Source organism: Python bivittatus, unplaced genomic scaffold, assembly GCF_059951505.1.
Source record: "Python bivittatus isolate LINGU-HERP-01145 unplaced genomic scaffold, Pbiv_v1 ctg000480_np1212, whole genome shotgun sequence".
NCBI classification, from domain to species: domain Eukaryota; kingdom Metazoa; phylum Chordata; class Lepidosauria; order Squamata; family Pythonidae; genus Python; species Python bivittatus.
Genome location: NW_028277075.1, coordinates 84472168 through 84490285, shown reverse-complemented (window position 1 = coordinate 84490285; position 18118 = coordinate 84472168). Strand labels below are relative to the sequence as shown.

The 18118-nt window shown below is 42.8% G+C and overlaps 1 protein-coding gene across 3 annotated transcripts in view; it reads right to left on the bottom strand.

The window, feature by feature from the left end:
- The window catches only part of KALRN (kalirin RhoGEF kinase), a 543871-nt gene that overhangs the window by 130936 nt on the left and 394817 nt on the right, over positions 1-18118 (bottom strand). For all 3 annotated transcript variants that reach the window (XM_088146453.1, XM_088146450.1, XM_088146449.1), the window contains exons 28-33: positions 12147-12239; positions 7167-7278; positions 6509-6699; positions 6111-6212; positions 4691-4833; positions 2529-2631 (exon numbers count right to left, since the gene is read on the bottom strand). In XM_088146453.1, coding sequence (XP_088002579.1) covers positions 2529-2631; positions 4691-4833; positions 6111-6212; positions 6509-6699; positions 7167-7278; positions 12147-12239 — 744 coding nt within the window. The remainder of the gene's footprint in view (positions 1-2528; positions 2632-4690; positions 4834-6110; positions 6213-6508; positions 6700-7166; positions 7279-12146; positions 12240-18118) is intronic.

The window sequence follows — 18118 nt, the reverse complement described above, 5'->3', positions numbered from 1 at the left end:
CATGTTGTGCTATATGTAGGTACATGTGCTGGTCCCAGTGAACAATTTGAATGTCACCACACCAGGGAATCCAAAGGAACACTAAGGAAATCATTGTACTAAAAATTATATTACTGCAAAATAGAAACATGCTGGAATAAAAATGAAGCTCGTGAGGCAAGAACAAGTAATTTCCATGCTAGAGAGAACTGTTATAGTGGCCAAGTTCCCACTGCCTTAGAAAGGCAAGAGGGAAAAGTCTAGAATTTAAACCTTGGAGCACAGACTTGCATACGAATTTGATTTCTGTATGTTGCAGTGGGCAAATATAGTGACTATATTGTTTCATTCTTGTTTCTAATAAAGAGGCTAATCTTGCCTTGCTGTTTCTGTGAGCCTTCTGCCAGTAAGCCAATTCCTGAATGAGGGGTTAAGTGTCTGGAAAGTCAAGATTTACAGTCGTATCAGTATGTTGCCTGACAACTGAGGTATTGATTGCGGAAGTATAAATGGAAAATCACAGAGGCAAAATCTATTCTTGTTGCAGCATCCTGAATGATAGATGTTTTCCCTATTGGTTGTGATGTGCTGAAGATGGATAGCAGCAAAGGGATAGGAATAAACCAATTGCTTTACTTATCATATCTGGCATTTGCACAAATCAAGATAGCATGCTTTGGCTCCAATAGAGGCGAATATGTGTAGCTCAGGGTTGAACCGTGGAGTCTTTGGGGTTCTCTGAGCTTGGTTCTTTTCTTGCAAACGTTCTTGCAAACCCCATCCCATTTTAGCACTGAAGATGTTACCTAGCTGGGTAATGAAATGTTTGCAAGAAAAGAACGAAGCTCAGAGAACCCCAAGGACTCCACATCCTTTGGCTGTGACTGTAGCATATGCAGAGGGGGTGAAAACAGGTAAGATGATAGTCTAAGCCTTGTCCCTTTTGCATGCACATAGAAAGGGCCAGGATTATGATCCTGCTGCAGCTTACTTGTTTTGACCTTCCCTGCAGGTGCCACTGGCAGTGATTCTCTAAAATCTGGACTTTCTCTTAAATGAAAGTATTGTGCAACTAACATAATTAATGAGATCGCTTATCTCTAATCATGAAAACAAAACAGATACAAGAATGGTCTCAAAATAAGTAAAAACAAGAAACTTTCCGATTACATCTGACCAATGTATTTGCTGAGCCTATTGATTACAAAGGGTAATGCCATTCACACTTTATTTGGGAAGGAAACCAATTACTGTATACTGGCATATATCTTTAAGGCAAACATTATTTGTGTAATTTAGAAATCCTATATAAGTTACTCATTTAAGATTTATTCCTGTTTTCCAGACTGGTTCTCCAAATTGAGAATACGGATCATCATTATCATTGTCAAAGCCATTTCCAAATATCCCACACACAGAATATTTATTCAAACAATTATACACATGCACACACACACACACACACACACACACATACTACCGCTCCTTTTGAAACCAAAATCAAACCAGATATCAAATGAAAATTTAACCTGAAACATGAAAATTTAGCTGTGTCATAGAGGGGAGAAAAAAACCAATTATAGCATAGAAAATTCTTGCCTTCTAGTTCTTTCAAACAGTTTCTTAATCATTCCATGATGCAATTTAGACTTTACACCTTGGGCCCAATATTTTAAAATGTGTACCAGTTTTCATAACTGCATTGTCTGCCTCCTTGAATATTAGTCCCAAAAGGCTTGTAGTCCATCTGTCCTATGCTCTACTCCTGGAGCTGGGTAGCCCAAATTCTTTGTCAATCTCCCGTCACCCCCTCCAATTTTCTCTGGAAAGCTTTGCGTTTCTGGGCTTGCAGCAAATATGAATACACACACACAACTGTGCTGTGTTTTCTGAAATCTGCTTTCTTAAAATGTAAATGAGGATACCATAGCACAAATCTTCAGCATGCATAGCATCTGCAGTCCAATATTCATACCTTTAAAGCCAAACAAAAATAGCAAACAGTTCCAGGGGGCAACTGGTAGCTTTACTCAAACAAACAAAACAAAAGCTCTCTGAAGTCAGATTGGCCCTCCTAATTTGCCCATGCCTCTCTGTTCTTTTTCTGCCATCCTTCCTGCCCTATCTCTTATCTTTGATCAGGAGCAGTATGCGCTCCATGAACAATAAAACCTGAAAGACACTTGAGCATCTTCCACTGTGAAGGCTGGCAAACGCATCACACAGAATCTTGGTTGTTCTCTTAAAGGTATTATTTAAAAAACACTGTGTCCCCTTAAATACAAATTACCCATGGTTTCAATTTATGCATAACTGGACTTTTCCAGGATGCCTATAGTTGTAGTAAGTGGAATACACAGCCACTTAACAAGATATATGTACTGCATATAACAGTTGACATATAACACAATCTATGATTTCATTTCTCAGCCATTTTTACTAAATCTAATGCAGTGCACCCACTTCTATGAAGAAATGCCACTTAATTTTTGTTTCTCATTTGCTGTTCTGTATTTTAGAGGTGCTAGATTTTCAAGAATAAATCCTACCTTGTCACTGTCTACTGTATTCTGAGAAGTTCTGGATGCAATTGAAATTGTGTCAGGCTGACTACTCCCGTCCCCTTGGCTGTCAGCATCTTCTCCTCCCTCTCTACAGGGAAAAAACAAGAAGAAATTTCGTGAATGAATTTGAAAATTGCTCAGGCACAGTGTGAAGAAGAAGTTGTTCAGCTGATCACACATGTGTTACGACTTAGTCTATAATTTAGAATGCTGATGTCATCCCTATCATGAGGTTAGTACATAATAACTACTTTTGCTCTTTAAAACTGACTATTCCAGGTTTGTATAGTGACAGCAACATATCTCAAAATAGCTCCATAATGAATGTGGCAGGCCAATTCTGTTCTGCTTGGATTTCTCATTTAACCAAACCCAGCCATCTAAATTATAGTCTAGCTGCTTTGCAAAACTGATGTCAGTTTCTCAGTTCTCACATTTTTTGTGGTTTAAATTATGAGGTTGTCAAATTTTGAAAAGTATAAAATATGTGCAAACAAATTTATTCTTCTTTTTAAATATTTGCTATAATTTGAAAGAGTGTGGAATATGTATCACCTTTCATTCCAATCTCTCTTTATAGGATGCTGTTGCAAGCAACATCAATGCTAGAACCCATTTTTTTTTCATTAGGGAACATGAATCTTGTAAAATATGTTATCAATAACCTAAAGCAGTTCTTCTTGTTGGTTTCCAATACAGGGCTGTTAATACACTGGTATCTAGGGAAGGTCAGCATCTACTCATGTGTAAGTACTCATGGGCCATGGCTTTAACATCACTTTACTCCCACCAAAACAAATTACATAATCTGGATCAAATCCAAGTGCTGATACATTTGGCCACCAATTCTTTGAGTACTTTAGAACCTATATTAGACAAAAATATTTTTTCCATTAATGTTTCAGATATCTTTCATAATAATCATGGAGAGATTAAACTTATCACCTCACTAAACACATCATTTTTATAAGCAAAAATCTAATTTCACTAATATACCTTTTGAAGTAATTTATTTAAGGTTATACTACATTGTCTAAAACATAGCTCAGAGAAATAAGTTAAATTTATATATACAAAGGATGATTCACAGGCATGTCCCATCATTGTGATATGTTTTTTAGGAAGCACACATTTTCTCTCCTGTAGGTCTTTCCCTTCTACTTGGTGATGGGTCCTCTCTTACAGTCCTCATATGCTTTCTCTTTTCCCATAAAAAGCAGTGTCTATCTGCAGAGAAATCTCACTTCCCACTTAAATATTTTCTCATGGAAGTAAATACGTGCTATTAATCTTTGCAGTAGATATTAAAGTTAGTGTCACATTGATCTGTACACTTCTACTTATTAAGAATAGCCCTTTTTTGGGTCTGTATTATATAAAGAAATTATATGGCTAGCACAAGTCAAACCACCTTTGTCTTTCTTATCCCAATAGATGACCTAATACTGATAAAATTATCATGCCCGCAATGTTAACACTGATCTGTTTTGTTTATTTTTGCATTCTGTACATTGCATTTTAGTTATTGCTAGCCTGAGCATTCATTTGAATAAAAAGTTAGGATACAACTTGGAAAAATAATAAATTTGTATATTCTTGCTGGCATCCTATTTGGGGCTGAAATTAGGCCATATTTTTCCCACAGCTGCAAAGGGGCAATATAAACCATAATCCAGGCTAAGAAGATTGACACTGTAACATTCTGGTCAACAATTAGCTTTGACAAAAGCCGATGTAGAGTAGGAAGAACTGGGAGCAGTTCTTTGGCACTGTCCTTCCTTTATTACTCCCTTTTTAATTCTGGATTTGAAAGCTGGAGGGAAGCAGCATTGCTCAGGAAGTCTAGGCTTAGTCTACAAAGTGATATATGCTAATTCTTATAGAGGAGGTTTATAAATTCAACAGAATAAATACAATTTCTATACAATTGATTAATCTACAGAAACACACTGGTTATTTCGCACTTAACACTAAAGCTATGGTGTGATTTGTTTTTTTTCTAACATAGCATGGTATATGGATCTACCTATGATGTTTTATTTATCAAACTATGGTTTAAATCCAGACTGAATTTAAAGTGTGGACCCAGGCTTTCTGTGGCAAAACAGTTGTTTGACATAGAGCATTCATAGGATGATTAAGATTACCTCTTACTGTTGTTTCTTTGCTTTGCTGGGGTTTTGGGAAGCTGGATTGGTTCTTTCAAAGCTCCTTTTAAATGTATAATTCTTTCCTGTATCACTTCTCGAATGTTTTTAATCCATTCTTGTTTAGTTTCAATACTCGTTGCCTACACATTTGAACAGAAAAGGCAGAAGATAGAATTACAGTATTTCTCAAGGAGGGGCCTGTAGTTTGCTTCTTTTCAAAAGTTCCTTTCATCCATTTGCCTACATTATAGAACAGTTTGCCTAGATAAGCAAAAAGTTCATGTGCCAAAAGTACACTGCTAGTAAAAGAAAGGCAAGTAAGTGTAATAAAAGGATAATATAGGTATTGTATATTGTTGCTCTTCTATTGCTACAGTTTCTCAAACAAAGCCTCTACAATGAAGGAGCTCTGTGAAATGACTGTTTGCTAAAAAAAATAATTAGAGCTAAGAAAGCTATTGTCACATGATAATATTTAAAGAAATAAGTGATTATAAAGAGCATTTCCATCAAGTAACTTCTGCTACAAGCAGTAAGTAGTAAACAGTGTTGTTTGCTTCACATTGTATTAAAACAACAGACCATTTCATTCTAATCTAATGAAGCTTAGGATAATTTCCTTCCAATATATATCTGACTGTACATTATAATGTTCAATGCTTTAATGAGGCCTTCCCTTAGTGAATTATTTTTTAAAAAAACTACTTCTAAAAACCTCTACTGCAAATTGCACAAAAATGGGAATCTGAGGCTTATATATAGGACCATGGCAGATCTTGACCTGAGTAAATAACCATGATCATTATCAGACTTATAGCCAGTTAAACTAAATTCAAACAAAGAAAGGCACTAGAGTAAGACCAAGAATAAAACCTGAATCCTTGCTGAAGATAGCCTTGGGAGTGGGGGCAAATCAGCAGCTGAAGGTTACTTCCTACTATATGGTGTATATACTATATATTATATACTGTATATAGGCTTTGGTGCCTGAAATATAGAATGTTTGTTGCACATTGAACAAATGCATTCTATGCTCTACACCGTGAATTTGATTTTCCATCTTTAGTTTATATGTGGTAACTATCAAAAAGGATTGACTAATGGCACTCAAATAGCATTATGTTCTATAGACTAGAAACCACAGATGTATGAAGTGAAGCTGACATTGCATATACATGTATGGCATGTGTATGTAAGCCATGCATATTGGCCTCACCTTCTATATCTATTATATGCACTTGTCTCACCTTCCAGTTTCATGTCTTGTTATACTGAGTAGCAAGTTCTGAAATGTGTTTCTGTATGAGTTCAGTTGAATGGGGAAAGGACCCAGGTTGTGATTATTGACCTGGATGCTTCTAATGAGGAAAAATGTAAAAAGCATTGCAGACAAAGGAAAATAATTCTGGAGACTCACTTTTAGTACTGTTTTGTTATCTGAGGAGGGAGTCCGTCCAGACCACAAGGCAAACTTGCATGGATCTCCTTCCACGTGCTCTGTTACTCCCAGTTCTGAGGTCTGTAAGGAAAGAGTGATGGCTGAAACTAATATGTTCATGAATTTTAGAATGAAGCTCTGAGTGAGCTCACATCTAATGGCATATTACATTCTTGTACAATGAACTGAATCATAAAAAGTAATTTTTTAAAGCTTTTTCATGTATCCATTGACCACTGCTACTTTGGTAAAGTAGAATAAAGGTAGTCAACATAGTGTATGAACATGTAGCGCCAAACAGATAATTTTATTATTTCCCACCCCCTACATAGTAAAGATCCTGAAGCCCATAAGGATATTCATCCTTGCAGACTTACCAGTAATTTGTTCTTGTAAACATATTTTGTGTGTCCTGTAGAATCTTTTATTTCTTTGCTGAAAACTAGAGAGATTTCAAAAAGAAACAAATGTCTCTCACGGCCCTTCCGGATGAGAGATTTGGGGTCCCATACTTGGAATGAATCTTGAAGAATCAGTTCTCCCTGAACATCCAAATTTTCATCAAATCCTGTAATAAAAACAAAGAAAAACAAAAATGAAAAATCACCTTATAACATAAATGCTCATGCTCAGCCATGGCTAGATAGTACTGAGCTAGATGGAGAAACCATCTGTTTCAGTATATCAGAGAACCCACTTGGAATCCGCATCCAGATGAGAGTCAAAATTATGGTGAGGGAATAACAATTCTTTAACGTTTGGATGTAAATTCCCACAATGAATTAGAGCTCCATAAAATATGTCATGCAATGAGGGAGAATAGAAATAGGAAATTAGTGCCCAAGGAAGAATCAGGTACCCATTAAAATGGGCAAAGATTAACAACTAGATATGTGTAAGTGCACACTTAGGCATTTTTAAAGAAAGCCCTAAGAGTGTGTGATACAGTTCATCACATGGACATTCCTGACGCCCTGTATCTACAACCTGTCCTATCCCTGCCCATTCTCTTCCCCAATATTAACAATTACCTACCTTCCAGCATGCTTACGTGCATCGCATCATTGGCTTTCTTAGGGACACTGAGCATCACTTCCAAACCATCCTTGAGCTCTCCTTTTCCTTCTTCACAGCATGTTAAAAGTTCCTGGGGGGGGAATGCATAAATAAAAAAAAAAAAGCCATTGTTGGAGGGATTGGTGTTTTTTCCTTTTTGTTATTGTGAGCCGCCCAGAGTCACCTGTTGGGGGAGATGGGTGGCATACAAGTGTAACAGTAAGTAAGTAAGTAAGTAAGAAAAAACCCTGACCCTGGATAAGTTTCCTTTTGACCATAGCCAATCAGTTCATTTGCAGGATATGAGTTGATAATGAAATCATGAACATACGCACATTTGCAACCTTATCAAAAATTAAAGTTAAACTTGATTTTAGGAAAAGACTAATGGCTTAAATTACTTTGCGTTGCCAAATTTGAAGAATACAGTTGAAAGAACTGTATTCCAGTTGATATTGGTCAATTGGTCAGGTCAATTCACTTACAAATGTGGTCCCAATGGAAAATAGTCTTAGTACTAGATATTCAGTACTTCAACCAGCTTTCTTAGTATTAGCCATTTAGTGTTCTCACCATTTTCCTGACTGTGAATGAACTACCTAAGCATCAATCCATTCTTTAAAAATCACCTATAAAACTGCCTCTTAGACAGTCTGTAATGGTATTATCTTCCTCTTGGTGCCAGGGAGAGACTTGTGGTTTTTATTCTTATATTTAGAACTTCATATCCACAGATTTAAGTGTCCTTCTGTCGAAGACCCCATTTTTAAAAATAGAAACTACTTTGCTAGATATCTTGTTTTGTTTTTAATGGAGAAAAACCAGGCCAAAAATAATAATTAATTTGAGTTTAGATCAGATTTGAAGAACAGGCATTGTTTTGTGTCCTCTATAGCTGCTCCATCTTTCAGCTCATCCTTAGAGCAATTTACATACGATCAATGAAAAACGACACTCTTTGCCACTAAACTTACATGTAAAAATCATGACACAGAAGGAAAAAGAGAGAAGAAAGAGGAAAAAAAGCCAGCCTTTCTCTTAAAGCTAAATACCAGAATAGGCTTTAGAAATGCAAAATGCAAGACTGCAGAAACAGGTAAAGTCCTTTCCTGTGCCTGAGTATAAGGACAAAACAAATAACTAAAAAGTAAGAAGGATAAAAGAAAATAAGATGAAATAAAATAGTTAATTCAATAAAATTGAAAAACACATAGGTAGTTAGTACTGGGGAAATCTTAAAATTAAAAGAAATATTAATCTTATCCTAGGGGGTATTGGAAAGAGAAACATAGAGACATTTAATAGGTAATAACAGAAAATTTTAAACTGTTAATTTCTTAATAGCGATGGCAATTGTGAAATACTTGATTATCTTCCTAGATACTTCAGGAACTATGTCAGCAAAGAGAAGGCAAGTTCTCTCATTAGAGCAACTGCAAGAGTTTGATAATTAAGGGGTTATTAATTCTGAATGCCAAGCTTTGTGAAAAGGACCATGTAGTAAAATGAAACTGTCTGACTCAACAACCCCATTTCACAGGGATATATCAGTGTAGCAGAGTGTTGTTATAGTTCCCTTGTTGGCTGAGAAGGTAAGGAATTAAATATTTCCAGTCAGAAGGCCATTTGGTGTGATACACTCAAGACATTAGGTAACTAACTGGGATAAATGGTCTTTTACCCAAGCCTCCCCAAGAAAGTCTGGGGGGATTATTTTAATTGCCATGAAGGTCAATATCAAGGATGTGTTGCTTGAATTCTACATTATTAGAGTAAATAAAGACCTAGAGCATAAATAATGGGCTAAGAGGCCATGTCATATAACATCTAGATTAGTGGCTTTTTTTCCAGGCACTGGAAATAAAAGTCATCCCAATAGTCAAAGACGCCAAATATCCCTCTAAGAATCTTAGATGACATAGCCTTATAGAAGCCCCTATGGATGTAAGTCTTGATTCCAACTGAAGCAAAGAATGATAGCAACCCTAAGTTAACCCTGCCATCCACTGGAAAAATACAGAGAAAAAGGTTAAATATGCACACAGTCCTGTGCAACGCTTAGCTTCCCCAACTTGTCAACCTAAGCTTGCCAACCCTGGCTGGAAGATTGGTATAGGCTCTTAAGGCCTTGCCTGTTAAACTAGGGCCCCAGGCCACCCATTCATCTTCAGGCCATTTAAATAAGGCAGCAACCTGCTCAAACATAGTAAAAAATGCTTCAGTATCTTCCTCCTCTGTTAACTTTGGTATTTTTATATTTTTGGGACCAGCTGTTAAAGGGGAAATGATCTCTCTCTGACCCTGGACTCCCTTTATTAGATCAAGCAATCCCCTAAACTCTTCTCTACATGCCTCCCTCTTACACTTTTCCCATTCCAACCGAACCTTCCACTTAGCCTCCATCCAAATCAGATCATCTTTATCTTTCTTGATTAGCCAAGCCCTTTCTTCCTGTTTTGGCTTTAGCATTTCTGTAATAATATTAGTCCAAGAAGCAGGATCTAACTCCTTTTCTAATTGTTCCAACTTACCTTTTACATAGCTTAAGGCTGAGGCCAGACATCTGCTTCCACAGAAGGAGCAGCAGTACCCTCAGCCTTTTCCATTTCTAATTGCCTAGTATAAGCTCTGGTTCAAGGCCAATATGCTGGACAGTGCCTGCAGGATGTAAGATCTACATGGAACAAATTCTCTCCCTCTAATGGCCCATTCTTTTTTTCCTTTTCATTCACAGCACTTAATGGTCTCCTTGAATCCGAGGCAATTCCACCACTGCCACCAATTATCGCAGGTTCTTTTTTTGAACCACCAATAACCAGATTGACTCAGACTCAATAGGCACAAAACACTGGAAATTTGGACAGTTGGTTGGGCTTTTGTATCTCCCCTCAGTGGCTGAGGGGGAAATTTTTATTTCACAAAAGGAAAGTTTACAAACAAACAAACAATCCCCCCCCCACAAAGGAATGGTAAATTAATAAATATCTTCAACTAGTTCAGAAATTAATCTTAATAAAACTATTTTCTATTTTAATAATTTATTTTCTATATGCTTTTTATCTATACAATATTCTTTAAAGTCCAATTTCCCTATATTTTCATATGTTTCTATTCTATATCTCCAATATATTTGTTTATTGCTGACATCTATATTTCTGTTGTCTTAATCCCTATATTGTCACTCTTTATACAGCTATATATCTTTTTCTAGAATTCAGTGTCTTTTATCTTTTTTAGTTTCTGTTTTCTATTTCTGTTCTGTCAAAATCTTTACTTTTTCTTCCTCTTTTCAGCTTGTTTGTTCCTGGCTTGGCCTCTTGACTCTTTTCTTCTTCCGAATCTTGGCTCCAGCTGAGAGAAATGGCTTGAAGACCTTTTCCCTCATACCAACTCTGAGGGAAGGGAATAAACACTTTTCTCTCTCCCCAGTTTTCTCAGCTGTTGCCTCCTTTCCTGTTGCCTCTTTCTCAGCAGGGCTGTCTATCCTTTAGTTTTACTTGTTACTTGGACTCCTGGGCTTTGGCTCTGTTGATTCAGCCTCTTCTTCTTGAGCCTTTTGGCTGCAGAGCTCCCAGGCAGCCATCTTGTCTTCCTCCTCCTCCCTGCCTCCTCCCAGCACTGCTGTTTGATTGGCAGCTGGGTTGTCCTGATGATGGGGGGAGGGACAAAACGGGAGCGGGAGGAAGAAGCACAAGGGCTCAAAGTCTTCCCAGGCAGTCGGTCCTTCCACACCATCCTGGACATCCCCCCTTATAAATATTTGCATGTAATACTCTTCTACATATGTATGTACTTTATTCTATACTTGCCACATTCCAAGAAAAGGGCAATGGCAGAGCAAAAAAATAAAAGATTGTGAATTGAATTAATTACTGATAAAAATTGCTTAAAAAATAAAGTAATCCATTTAAAAATTATTCAATCCTCATCTGCATAGAGAACACTCTTACACGTACACACAGACCAGTCTATCACACCAAAGCATACTATATCCTTCTAGAGGAAGAGGAGGAAGAGCAACAGTAACAGCAATAACAACACAGGATGGAGATGAAGTAAAAGGAGGAGGCAATACATGAGGAAATGAAAGGAATGATAAAGGGAGAATAAAAATAAACAAAGATGATCTAAAGAAACAGTGTAACTTGACAGGCAATAAAGAAAGAGAAGTCCTATTTAGGCATTACAAAAAGTATTAAATTCATTAGGCCAACAGCTCTTCCCAAGCTGCAGTCCATCTTGAAAGATACCCAGTCTTTGAAGTTGGAGTATCTGCATCTGCGTATCCCTTTGCACCTCTTGCTCATTTCCTTATTTTCAATAGTTTCTTCTATTCCTATCAGTTAACCTAACATGATCCTCACTCTCCTGTAATTCACAGCTAAATATTTGAGAGAAGAAATCCTAATATTCCTGTTGGATCCATATCGTATTTGCTTGAAAAGACTGTAGCATCTGAGTAAGAATTGGGGCACTAAAGGGATAGGTACGACGTGCTCTAGCAAATGATACTAAGTACATTGGAAATACTGAGATTTGTGCTGTCTGCCCCAGACGCATTTTCCTACTTTCCTGTAAAGATTAGAAAAGATGAAGCAACACTGCAAAAATATCAATAAATGTTTTGCAAAATAGTATTATTTATTGATTCATACATTGTGACTTTATCATTTTAATGTAAATGATGTATTACTTAAATATTATTTTGCATCACTTGTATGATAAGTACTGTATACAGATTGTTGGCCAAAGGCCTTGCAGCTGAAGAAACATAAACCAAAAAAAAAAAGAGCGAGAAGGACAGGTAGACCTAAACAAGATAACCGATATAAACAAACAATAAATTTTACGATATGATATCCCCAAACTGTTTTAGTGAAAAAGTCAGTGCATCTAATCACTTTAGTATGTAGTATGTAAATAAATATCATGAGAATAACAACAAAATCACTGGTATACCTTCAATAAAAGTTGATATTTTGTAATCCTCTGGACAGGTTTGATTAAGTATGAGGAAATGGAATTGGCCAGACCATGCCTTTGTTGAATTTCCTTTGAAAAAAGTAAAAACAAAAGTAAACAAACCTTAAATGAAGATACAACAGATAATCAGAATGTAATGAAAAGGTTTGCAGATTCTTTATCAATTTCAAAATCCATAAAAAATTAATTTTAACTGCAAAGTATCTCGACTGAGCAGGGTTTTTTTGGAGCTAGCAATCATTCTGTAGTTTCTTGATAAAAAAGGAGTATGTCATAGAGAAATTTTGTAACATCCCCTACTCCCTTCCCCATAGTCATTTAGAGAGAACCACTTGATGCAAGTATGTTGATGTCAAATTGCTTAAGATCTGAAGCATATCTCTGATGCTCAGCGCAGAGATACGCTACAGAATCTGATGCCAACTTTTTCTGAGCCAATGTCTAATGTTAGCCTCTATGAACCAAAAACAAAGTTGATTTAATTTAAATTAATTAACTAGTTAACATGATCTTTTTTGTTTCTTTCATAAATTTAAAGGACAAATGGCCCCAACTGGTCTAGTTGCTTTTTCTTTCTGCTTTTTTTCCTTTTTCTTCACTGCTCTGAATACTAAGGTAGACTCTAATTTCTGTAGGGAAATTTTTTTACAGATTTCAGACAAAGGGGCCAGGAAGCACATATGGCAGGTATATATCAGTCCTAAATTAACTCTGGACCCAGCTAATATTTACAATAGGAAAGGGCTCTAAGAGTTATAGTTCAAGAACTTCCAGAGAGTTACTATTTGCCCACTTCTGGTTGTTAGGCCTCATTGATTAATCATTGTGAATTGTGTTTTACGGACAGACTACTGTATACTTTTTGGGTTTCCTCTTGTCAGCTGCTTCCTAATTTTAAAATGTCTGTCATCAATATGGACAAGTTTAACTTGTTTTTGTGATTCAGTGCAACCTAATTCACTGGCTATCTTGCTGAGAATTGTCACATTGCAGTTAGTAGTCCTCATCTACAAGTGAGGCACAGAAGAAAATTCTGCAAACACAAATGCTGATAAATTGAATTTGGGTGCCTTCTAATCCCTTTAGCATTAGGAAGTCAATTCCAGAATTTCTGTTCTCTTATATATGTAAGGAACTCTGTGGATTTTTCAGGGTAATATAAATTTCTGTTATGATGCTGATGGTGAAAATTAACCAATAAGCTGTTAATCTCTATTTTTCATTTTCTTGACTCAATTTGGTGGGGTTCAGGGGTGGAGGCTTCTGCTTTTACATAAAGCAGCCAAAGAAGGACCAGATAGTCAGGAACGTTGTACTACCTTTTTGTATATGACCATAATAGCACCAGCCAGATGATGAAGAACAGCCAGGCTTTAATTAATTAAACCTGAAATCTGCTGTGGCATTTTGGAGTGGAAGGATTCCCTACTGTATCAGCATTGTGTTAATATCCTGTTGAATATGTCCATATGCAGAAAAATTACAACCTGCAGGAAATCTTTGAATATGCTGGAAGGCCATCTGCTGGTTAATTTATTGAACTATCCTATATATTTTGATTAAAGTGACAAGGATAATTGTAAAAAAAGACTTCTGTGGAATCCTGTTCAATTAAAAATCAAAACAACAACACCTTTCTTTTTCTTTTCTTCTTTTGTTCATTTGAAAATATTGAACAAAATAGGGTTCTAGTCCAAGATAGGATTTGAGTAAAGTAATATGAAATGTCTTCTGTGTCAGGTTCGGTCCCAGCGACGAGGAATCCGTGGGTCAGCTGGAGCGCGAGGGATCCAGGCTCGCGGAAGGGCGGTCGGAGCCGCCCGGGAGCGACGGGGCAGCGGCCAGGGCCGGGCGCACTCCATCCGAGCGGTGGTCGATGGGCGTGAATCAAGGACCAGACGATTCGGGCGTTACGATGACCCGGGGTTCGGGGTTCCGGAACCGTGAGTGGAGCGAGAAATTCGCCCGACTAGAGGAGAGAGTCGAGCGACGCCTAGACGCCGTGGAGGCGATGCTCCAGACCCTACTACAGAGAGTGGGGCCACCGGCGGTGAACGAGGAGGCGAGCGACGGGGGGGCGGTCCGACACCCCAGCCGGCACCACCCACGGCGCCCCGGTCGGAGGACCAACGGGCGGCAGACGCCCTGAGACTTCGAGGTATCACTGGGAAGTTCTCAGGGGACCCCGAACAGCTGCCGCACTTTCTGACGCACGTCAGGGGGTTCATGCAGAGGGGTGGTCACCTATTCGCCAGAGACGAGGACAGGGTATCCTACGTGGCCGAGCTGCTAGATGGCCAAGCCGCCAGCTGGGTGATCGGGCTGTACGATGCCAACGCGGCGGAACTACGGAGTTTCCCGGACTTCATGCAGGCGCTCCGGGACAGATTCGAGGACACATTGAGTGCCAAGCGGGCGGAGGACGACATCCTACAATTCAGGCAGCGGGGCAAATCGGTATCGGAATATGCCCTGGAGTTCCGGAGGTTGGCCGAGAAGCTCGTGGACTGGCCGGAGTCCCTGAAGGTGAAGTATTTTAAGAGGGGACTCAACCCAGAGATCCTGGAACGGGCACTGGGGCGGGACGACCCGGCCACAGTGAAGGATTGGATCTGGCTGGCCGGAACGGCGGAATCGGCGTGGCGGCAGATCCAACAGAGCACAAGACGACGGGACCAGACGAGGGACCGGCCGAGGGAGAGGACCCCCGAGGAGAGACGGAGCGGTCGACGGCAGTCCACCGGGAGGCGAGAGGCGACCAGAGCCCCGAATCTGTGCTTCCGATGCGGAGGCAGAGGCCACCGAGCGGCGCAGTGCCCGACAGAGCGGGAAGGCGCCCCACCACGGCCCGAAGTCAAAACCCCGCGTGCGAACGGGAAAAGGACCGGTGACCGACCGCGGAAGGGGGCAGTGGCGGCGGTGACCGAGAAAGGACGCGGGGGGTGGTCGACCCCGGAGACAGCATCCTCCGGAGAGGACTCGGGGCCGGCGGGAAACGAGGCGCGCTCGCACTGAACGGCGTCCCAGTGCGAGCAGGGGAGTCGAGGCGCGCGGACCCAATAGGAGACGAGGACTGCCCACCGTTCCGGGTGAGGATACACGTCCGGGGGTGAGATCCGGAGGGGAGGCGCAGCTACGGGCGCTACTGGACTCGGGCTGCACCCACTGCTTGATGCACCCAGCGGTGGTCTCGGGGCTCGGGCTACAGCTGAGGCGCCTCCGGGAGCCCATTTCATTCAGCCAGTTAGATGGCACGCTGGCAGGGGGGGGGCCAGCTCAGTATTACACCGAGCCGGTCCAGATGACGATCGGGAGTCACCGGGAAGAACTGAGGTTCGTGGTGGTCCCGGTGGCCGACTACGCGGTGGTACTCGGCTTGGCGTGGCTGCGGCGGCGGAACCCACGAGTCGATTGGACGGCGGAGGCAGTGCGGTTCGGGGTCGACAGACCGGCGAGGGGCGAGAGCAGAGGGGACCGAGCCGTGGAGACGGAGGCAGCCGCAACCACCGGCGGACAAGCGGAGGGTCCGGGACACCGGGAGACGGGGCGAGAGCAGATGGGGCCCGAGACCCGGGCGGCAACAGCAACAGCAGCAGCAGCAGCGCCGGGACCCCGGAGAACCGCCACGATCCCGAGGCGAGGGGAGGCAGCGGCGACTGGCGAGGCAACCGCAAAGCGAGGGGCCGGACCCGGGGAACCCCGACGGGCGGCGGAATCCCGAGGCAGTATCGAGACCTGGCGGCAGCGTTCGGGGAGAAGGAGTCTGACCAGCTCCCACCACACCGGCCCAGTGATTGCGCCATCGAGCTAGAGCCAGGAGCGACCCTGCCTAAGCCAAAAATGTACTCCCTGTCGAGGAGGGAGATGGGAGCCCTGCGCGAGTTCATAGACAAGAACCTAGCACGGGGATTCATCCAACCCGCGAAGTCACCATTAGCGGCCCCGGTGTTATTCCGGGAGAAGAAGGACGGCTCGCTCCGTATGTGCGTAGACTACCGGGGGCTGAACGCAATCAGCACGGAGTACAAATACCCCTCCCCCTGATGAAGGACTTGATGTCGCATCTGTCGAAGGGGAGGGTGTTCACAAAACTGGACTTGCGCGAAGCCTACTTCAGAGTTAGGATCCGCGCAAAAGATGAGTGGAAGACGGCGTTCAACACCCCGCTCGGAAGCTACCAGTTTTCCGTGATGCCGTTCGGATTAAAAGGGGCCCCGGGGGTATTTATGCAGCTAATTAATGAGGTGCTGCACGACCTACTCTACCGGGGCGTCCTGGTCTACCTGGACGACATCCTCATCTACACCGAGACCCTGGCGGAGCACGTGAGCCTGGTGCGCACGGTGCTCCAGAGACTGCTGAAGGCACAGCTGTACGCAAAGCTCTCGAAATGCGAGTTCCATCGAGAGCAACTAGACTACCTCGGCTACCGAATATCCAGCCGGGGAATTGAGATGGACCTGGCGAAAGTAAGGGATGTCCTGGGCTGGGAAGTGCCGCGAACCCGGAGGCAACTCCAAAGCTTCCTAGGGTTTGCGAACTTCTATCGTCAGTTCATCCCGAACTTCGCCCAAATCGCCCTTCCCCTAACCGACCTGCTAAAAACCAAGGGCACTGGGAAACCCCCCAAGCCCAGCATGGCACTCGCGTGGACTGCAGAATGCCAGGGGGCGTTTGAGGAACTAAAACAGCGGTTCACCGCGGAGCCGATCCTGCGCCATCCCGACCCAGACCGGCGGTTTATAATCCAAGTGGATGCATCAGACGTGGCAACGGGAGCAGTCCTGCTCCAACCCAGCCCGGAGGGGGCCATCCACCCGTGCGCCTACGCCTCCCGCAAATTCACCGAGACGGAGAGGAGGTGGATGGTGTGGGAGAAAGAGGCGTACGCGGTCAAGTGGGCGCTGGCCACGTGGAGGCATCTACTGGAGGGGGCAACTGAACCGTTCGAGGTGTGGACGGACCATAAGAACCTCGAGGCCCTGAAGACCCCGCGTAAGCTATCCCCCAAACAGGCACGGTGGTCCCAATACTTCGGGAGGTTCAGGTTCACACTGAAACACATCCCCGGGAAGCGCAACTTCTTAGCGGATGGACTGTCTCGCATGCCCCAACACGCCAGCCTACGGGAGGAGATTGTGGACTCCGTCATCCCCGCCAGCAGGCTGGCTGCAAAGGCGGTGACCCGAAGCCAGACCAAGGGGGAGCGACGGGACGCGGCGTCTGAAGTAAGGCAAGGGTTCGCGGAGGCAGCGGAGCAGGACGGTTGGCTCAAGCAGAACCGAGAGGCGCTAACCGGCCAAGAGGGGTTGTGGTGGCACGAAGGAAAGCTGTACGTGCCCGAGAGTTGCCGACGGGAGGTCATGGAGAGAGCCCACGACAGCCGGAGCGCGGGGCATTACGGCTTCGTAAAGACACTCCACTTAATCCGGCGGCAGTTTTGGTGGCCCACGCTCCGGAAGGACGTGGAGGCGTACTCGGGGGGTTGCCCGGTGTGCGCAACAGCGAAAGGAGCCAAAGGCAAACCTAGAGGCCTACTCCAGCCGGTAGCGGAACCCGACGGCCCTTGGCAAGAGGTCGCCATGGACTTCATAGTGGAGCTCCCGGAGAGTAAGGGGAAGACCGCCATTTGGGTGGTCACGGACTTATTCTCCAAACAAGCGCACTTTGTAGCGTGCCGGCGAGTCCCCACGGCCGAGGGGCTGGCGAAACTGTTCGTGCAACATGTCTACCGACTCCACGGCGCACCTCGACGTATCGTCAGCGATCGGGGCGGCAACTTCATCGCGCGGTTCTGGCGGGAGTTCCTGAAGCGGGTGGGGACGAAACAAGCCCTATCCTCCGCAGCGCACCCGCAGACGGACGGAGCCACGGAACGCCTGAACGGGGGGCTCGAACAGTACCTGCACTGCTACGTGGGGCACCAACAGGACGATTGGGCGGAGCTA